This window comes from Streptopelia decaocto (assembly GCF_964273445.1).
Source record: "Streptopelia decaocto genome assembly, contig: HAP1_SCAFFOLD_64, whole genome shotgun sequence".
Lineage (NCBI taxonomy): Eukaryota > Metazoa > Chordata > Aves > Columbiformes > Columbidae > Streptopelia > Streptopelia decaocto.
This window is the reverse complement of record NW_028116834.1, coordinates 312,648-320,172: the sequence shown is the minus strand read 5'-3', so window position 1 is coordinate 320,172 and position 7,525 is coordinate 312,648. Positions and strand designations below refer to the sequence as shown.

The window sequence follows — 7,525 nt, the reverse complement described above, 5'->3', positions numbered from 1 at the left end:
TTTTCATGTCCTATGTCAGCACAGGACAAGAAGAAAATCCCAAAGTCTCAACATCTACATCGCCCTAAGTGGAAGGCCAACGTGTCCCCACCATCCACCAGCGTGATGTGCCACTAGTTCATACACGATTTGGTGATTTTCAGAGAGACAGAAGAAAACATGCACCAAAAATTAGAAAAAAAAAGTCTGAAAGCTTAACAAAGAAACATTTGTAAAGGGAACCGTGGCAAACAGGGCAGGTACCTGAGAGGCGGCGGGAGGCATTGCCTGTGGATTTATTCCTGCGTGTTGAGTCTGGCCGCTCTAGGAAGGGGAGGGGAGAAGACGAGAAGGAGGAAGCGGGACTGCGGAACCAGTAGCCAAACCCGCGCTCCCCCACCCTGCCCCCTCCTGTTCCGAGGAGGCGCCGCTCCCAGCCAGGGCGGGTTCCCCGGGCTGCGGCGGGGCCGCCCGGCCGGGTCTGCGGGCGGCAGCCGGACACTCTGGCTTCTGTCCCAAGGTCACCCCGCTGAGCGACAGCGGCACAAGCCCGGAGGGGCTGCGGGAGGGGCGGCTCCCGGTCACCCCCCCGCCCCGTCCCGGTGCCTCATGGCGGAGCTGCCTCCGCTCCGGCCCCGCCGATGCTGCCCGTGCTCTTCCTCCTCCTCCTCCTCGCCTGCCCCGGCAGCTCGGCGGCCGGGCTGGGGATCACAGGCAAGTCTCTGCTCACCGGGGGACAGGGGGGTCCCTGGGTCCCCCCGGGACCGCATGCCGGGTGGGTGGTCGTTCACGCTCCGGGGGTGTCCGTGGATGTAGCACCGCGCGGTTTGGGGTGTTTTGCTGACTTAGGAGCTGCCGAGTTGTCAGTTGCAGCAAGGGCAGCCGTAGCTCAGCAGCGGGGCTGCATCTCGCCGAGCTTCTCCCCCGGCTTTAGGGGTGCAGGACCCTTTTTCCTGACTCGTTTTTGAAGAAGGGAAGGCAAGTCCTGGACTTGGGCACTCCTCAGCCCCATCTTTTCCCCGGAGAAGAACTTTTCAATGAGGATCGGGAAGAGGCTCACTGGCTTTCCCGTTTCTTAATGCCATTTTTTGGCAGTGATCCGATGGGAAAGTGCTTGTTTGTGGGGAGGGCTACTTGAGCTCAGATTTGTGCCTTTGGTAGAGGGGGAGGGAGGAAAAGGACTCCTGAGTGGGATCGGGGAGTTGTCCCCAGGTTCAAGCTGCTGGCGCTGTGCAGATACACCAGCTGAACGTTTAAGGCAAAGAACTGCATTTTTCGTGTGAGAGATACAAAGGGAACTCGTATGCAAATGTTCGGACTTTCTGCTTTTCCATGTTGTTGCTTATATCCAGAAATAATGAAGCCCCAGCGCCGCTGTTTGCAGAGCTGCTGAGCCAGGGCGGGTGTTGCGGTGCAGGGGGGTGACTGGGGCTGGGCCCCCCGTGCCCAGCCAGCTGCTTGATCACCACCCTCTTTGGCAGGACAGGGAAGAGAGACCATAATGAAGGCTTGTGGGTCAACATAAGGGCAGGGAGATCACTCAGCAATTACTGTCATGGGCAAAACAGACTTCACTCGGGGAAAAATTAGTTTAATTTATTTCTAGTCGAATCACAGTATGGAAATGGGATTCTAAAACCACCTTCTCCTCACTACTCCTTTTCCCCGGGCTCAACTTCATTCCCAAATTCTCCACCTGTGGATGGATGTCTGCTCCCCTGTGGACCTCCATGGGCTGCAAGAGCATCTCCTCCCATTCCTTTTTCAAATGGTCTTGGTGTCTGCAGGGCTGTTTCACATATTCTCACTCCTCTCTTCCAGTGGCTGTCGTACAACAGTTTTCCCCCCTTATTAAATACGTTATCCCAGAGGCACTACCCCTGTTGCCAATGGGCTCAATCTTGGCCAGCAGCAGGCCCGTCTTGGAGCCAGCTGGCATTGGCTCTGTTGGACATGGGGGAAATCTCTGGCATCTTCTCGCAGACGCCACCCCTGCAGCCCTCTGGCTGCTAAAACCTTACCAAGCAAACCCAATACATACAACCGCCTCCCAGGTGCATGGAGTTGACTCTCAGTGGCTGCAGAGTAACATCTGATTTCTTTTTCAGCCCGCACACTTTCTCCATGCTACTCTGCTGACCTCAGGCCAGCATCACAGAGACTCGTCTCGGCTGTGGGCTGCACTGTGCTTTTGACAGTACCACCAGTGAACGCCAGCGAAGTTGTCTTCTGGGAATACAAAACCGGCTCGCAGGAAGGAGTCATCATCAATTATGCTTTTGATAGACCTGCCAACGTGTCTCGTCCCTATGAGAATCGCACATGGTTCAATGAAACGGATTTCTCGCTGCAGATCGTGCTGCAGCAGGGAGATGACCAGCTGTACCGGTTCAGGTCCGAGTTGGAGGCCACAGACTGGTTCCAGCTGACAAAAATTAGGTAATTCTGTCCAGCACAATCCATCATCTTTATCTTTCCACCTCTTTCTGGCATTAATAATGACTAGATAAAACCCATCAGGACAGATACTGAGTGTGATAAATGACCAAGACTCCGATAATTTGCCAAACAAGAGTCTGGTTTATTTAATAGGTGAATTAAACACATACACCTTAAGTTTCTGATCGACCTCTTTTATTTCCTTGGCTAGCCCTTCTCGCACTCTGAGTCCGTGGTTGGTTGACACTAGGGGTCTTCTCTCACTCTGATTGGTGGTTGAAGAGTTCCTTCTTCCTCAGTGCAGACTCCAGGTTGTTACTGAGGGGTCTTTTCTACCGAGTTCCCCCCCCACTTCCCCCGTGGCAGCAATCTCGGGGAAGGCCACCTTCTCCTTCACGTCACTCCCTCCCACCTTTCCTATCCACATGTGCATATGGTACAAAACAAGTTCCACAACTTTTTACAGAAAACTTAACTATCTTTTCATTTTCTTAAGAGCCCATGCCTTATTTGGTTATATCTGTAAACAACAGCACGAATCACAGCTGCATTTCTCACAATTCCCCCTTTTTCTTTTTTATCCCCTTGATTCGTGCTTTGGCCTCAAAGTTAGCTAGCACCTCCCTAGTGGCGGCTAGGTCCAATTTTGTGTTCTCTTTTAAAATCATTAATTTATACCCTGTTCCTTTTGTTGCCATTTCAGGATCTATAGGCATGGCTGAGATTTGCATGCCTTGGACTACTGAATGTATTAACCAAATAAAGCGCGGGATCATACATGGCATGAACAGTAAACCTAGAAATGCACATAGTATCATGAACCCTATTTTCTTTCACCAGGCTCCCCCAAATAAGTTATCCCACCAGTGGCTAGTAAGTATAGAATTCCACTTCTGTACTGGTACGTGTGCAACTCGTTTTTTCTCTTCTGCTATTTTCATTATGGCTTCCCCATTATCATCTATTTCCAAACAACACTCAGAAGTATTCCATTTCCCAAAACCCCCCCTCTTCAGCTAAAAGATAATCTAAGGCTACCCAATTTTGGTACACTGCGGCTCTGGTTTGAGACAATTGTCTCGCTATGAGATTCAGTGCCTCAGCTGTGCGGTTGCTTGTTATTTCAATCACTGCTTGCAACTGAATAATTCAGTTTAGCATATATATATTGGGGTATGGTATCGCCAGCTTCCATCTTGGGCCCAGGTGGCTGGATCCATACTAGTAATCCTTCTGGGCTTACACTCTCTCCTCTCCAAGGCCACTGTTCTGCCATTTGACACCCCCCACATATCCAGCATACGGTGACATTTAATTCCCGGGCTATCTTTTCCATAAGATCTATAAACAGGTTTTTCCCTACTGTTGGTAATTGGAATTCCTTGTCTTTTTGCCTTATTTCTTCATACCAATCACTGCTTTTCTGTACCAATTTCTGCTTCTCTTGCTCTCTTTTTAAATCCTGAGTGGCACTCTTAACTAACTCCTCCTTATACTGATCTTGCACTCCCCCTCTATCTGAATAGCCCCACATACCAGCTTGTGTAAAACGGATATTCTGTTCTCCCCTGGGGCAGGAGACAGAGCCTACACCGAGTCCACCTTTCCCTGGATTAGTTGCTACCCATAATTTCTGCCCTTGGATTTCATAGTTCTCCAATTTTGTTCTATCTTAACATCCAGAATTAGTATGAGTGTGATAATTTAGAACATATTGGGTTAGTCCTCCTATTCTCACGCGCTCGTCGCACTTGGTACAGGGATTAGCCAGGCTAAGTTGGGAACAATAAGTCACCACTCCTAGCAAGAGGATCAGGTCCAGGTTTCTACACCCTCTGCCTCTCCGGCCGACCAGGTTGCAGCCGGCAGCCGAGTTCGTCATCTTCTCGGCAGCAAGGGTGGTGTCCCCATCTTTCCTATTTCTGCTGTTAGCGTGGTGACTTTTTATCGCTTCCCAGCTCTTGGCCTTCACTTCCCAGGAGTTGCTGCGTAGCTGGATTTATTTAGTGCTGACCTACATACTTCACAACCCAAGCAATTGCAGAGATATAATACATCGCAGGTCCTGAATATCAAGGAACAACCTTGGAAATTCACTCATAGTCCATCTGGTACGAAAACATAGCTTTTTGTTATATTTATATGTTTAACTTCAGTAATTGGTTTCCTGAAGGTTTTTCTTTCCAAATCATAATTCGTAGATTCATCGAGTACTCTTTTTGCCAACCCAACAGCACCAGCCTCTACCTGAGTTAAACAGAGCAGAGAATGAAAATCAGCAATTCCTATTATGTGTTTTGAGTAATTTATTTCTGATAGTTACAGGAGGAAAGAGCAGCCCAAGAGGGCAGGATGGTGGAACGGCAGCTCTGAGCGGCCCCAGTGAGCACAGCAGGCAACGTGTTCTGGGTCATGGTCACCAGCCGGATTTCAAGGTGTTGTGGTTTAACTTGAGCCAGCAATATAACAGCGACAGCCGCTCGCTCACTGCCCCACGATCCCCAAATAGGGGAGAGAATCAAAAGGGAAGAGAGAAACTTGTATGGACATAAACACAGTTTAATAAAATAACAAAACAGCACTAGTATACTGCTATTACTAATATCTATAAAATGGAAATAGAATAGAAAATGGAAGACATTTGATGCAATTCCTCACAACTCCATCTGCACTGAGCAGCCAGTCCCAGGAAGCAGCACCTGGTCCCAACAGCCGATCCCGGAGACAAGAGGGAAAAAGGCAGAAAGGCCCAGAGGCCTCTGCAAAATGGCAGTATGGCAAAAGGCTGGAATAAAGAAACTCCCAAACAGAACTGCCCTGAACAGGTCTCTGTCCTGGCTCTGAGAAAAACCCCAGCCCGAAGATCCTGACTTTCCTTAAATACACAGCATGACGCTAATGGAATATTCTCATGGACCAGTCTGGGTGTCAGTCAAGCTCTGCCCCATCCATCCCCCCTTCCCAGCTCCTCACACCCGCGGGCAGAGCTCAGACCTTGGCTCTCAGACACCAACAACTAAAAATTTTAACTCTGTCCCGGGTGTTCCTCTTGTTCTCAAACTAAATCCAAACAACGACGGTGCCAGCTCTGAAAAAGAAAGGCTTCTAACTGCATGGAGAAAATTGACTCACTTTCTAGGCGTCTCACCTGCACAAACCAGATTCTAAAGGCTGATGCGCTTCCCCGGGCACAAACCAGCCATGTAGCCCAAGCATGAAAACTCTGCCCCATTACTGCCATGGCTGTTACCTGAAAATGATTCACCTGTGCTGCTGGTGCTCAAGGGGGACAGAACACAGAAGAGCATCCACCACCTCTGACTAATTCTTGGAGCTTAATCCGGCAACAACCACAATTCTCAGCTGCCCAGTGCTTTACATGGAAACGCAAATGCAACAGGCAGTGCTAGAATCTGGATCACAGACATTTTGGGTTTTTTTGAGCTTGCTTTCACAAGCAGAGCAGAATTGGCTCCAACTCAAGTGGTATCTGCCCTGTTCAGCTAAACATCTAGTTTGAGTTAACCAGGGGCACAGGAATTCCTTTGACTCACTTTCTGCACAGCAGAGAGACTCAAATGAAATGACATGTGAAAAGAGCCTTGAAAAGCTTCCTAGACCAGTGTGTGCCTGGAGCCCCCCGTGCTCTGCCTTGGCCTACACCACGTCGGTCTCTGGATGAGGAGGAAAAGCCTTGTGACCTTTTGCATACGGCCCAAACAAAATAACAGCTACCTGAGACACTTGTACTGAGTAACCCTAAAATACAAATCTCTTTCCATGAGAATGGTTTTTATGCTGTACGTACACAAGCTGGATATGACTAAATACTTTAAAGCACCATCAGCCACTCCCTGTCATCTGCCTTTAAATCTGCTTTAAATATGAAAAGTCTTTACCTTTGCAGACCGAGTCAGGACGATGATCTGAAAACCAAAGATGCTGTGTATCTAGTCAAGCTCTGTCAGGGTGGTGTGGGGAGGACGTGACTGTGAGCGACTATGTGTACGTGGGGACAGGAACAGTGGGGTACAAAAGGTGCTAAGGAGCCATCAACTGCCCTGTTGAAGGCTCCGGATCATGGGGGGATGCGCAACTGCCACAGTGGGGCATTGTGACGTCACTGGTGATGTCACAAAGGGCCCTGCCCAGGCACCCCTATAAAAGCGGGGCCAGCTTGCAGAGCTGTATCCTCTGGCAGGACAGGGCGGCGGCCAGCCCACCATGGCCCGGTACCGGCGAAGCAGGAGCCGCAGTCGCCGCCGTGGCCGCCGCCGCTACCGAAGCCGCTCTCGCCGCCGCTATGGGCAGAGCCGACGCCGGCGGTACAGGAGAAGCCGCCGTCGGCGGGGGACACGGCGCCGCCGCCGCTGAGCCGACCCCAGCACTGGCGTCTGCGGAACCGGCAGAGCCTTGGCCAGCACCACCGCCACACCAGTGCACCACCACGGCTCCACCAATAAAGCTGGAATGATGGCACAACGTGTGCGTGTGTCTCTGGTGTCCCTGTGGGCGAGCTGTGTGTCCCATGGGTGCGTGTCTGTGCTGGGCACATATATCCCATGGCTGGCGTGTCCAGGGCAAGCACATGTTTCCCTGCTCCTGTACTGGGTCTGACTTGTCTCAATGACTCAGCCCATCTCTGTGTCCCAGGCCATTTACGTCCCAGCCTATCTCTATGTCCCAGCCCACCTCCATGTCCCAGTCCATCTCCACATCTCACCACATCTCCACATCCCAGCCAGTGTCTGTGTCCCCAGCCTATCTCCATTTCCCTGCCTACCTCTATGTTCCAGGTCATCTCCAGGCCTCCTGGAAAATTTTCCCACAAGGAAAAAGTGAGTGGCCCTGTGGCATCCCTAGGGATTTTGGGCTATGAAGGCACCCAAGAGTGGCCCTGAGCAGGCGGGCAGGTGCCACATGCCAGGTGTATTTCACAATTTCTGCTCCATTTTTCCATTTTATACAGGACATGGCTGGGCCAGGCGGTCCCTGCTCCGCAATGGTGGCTACTGCAGCACATGGTGTTGCGGCTGCCGTGCCTGGCCAGGGCCAACAGCAGCATGGGGACGGGTGACCCGGGGCGGGGGCAGCAGCGCAGGCTGAG

The 7,525-nt window shown here is 51.1% G+C and overlaps 1 protein-coding gene across 2 annotated transcripts; it reads left to right on the top strand.

Annotated features, from left to right (window-relative positions):
* Window positions 1-405: 405 nt before the first annotated feature.
* Window positions 406-4,828, top strand: LOC309451886 (uncharacterized protein). 2 transcript variants are annotated; one of them, XM_082076591.1, is made up of 3 exons: window positions 406-693; window positions 2,088-2,418; window positions 4,738-4,828. In XM_082076591.1, the coding sequence occupies exons 1-3, from the start codon at window positions 621-623 to the stop codon at window positions 4,802-4,804; spliced, it is 471 nt and encodes a 156-aa protein (XP_081932717.1). In that variant the 5' UTR covers window positions 406-620; the 3' UTR covers window positions 4,805-4,828. The 2 variants fall into 2 exon arrangements, with proteins under 2 accessions (XP_081932717.1, XP_081932718.1); XM_082076592.1 differs by lacking the exon at window positions 4,738-4,828 and adding an exon at window positions 3,122-3,251.
* The last annotated feature ends 2,697 nt before the right edge of the window (window positions 4,829-7,525 follow it).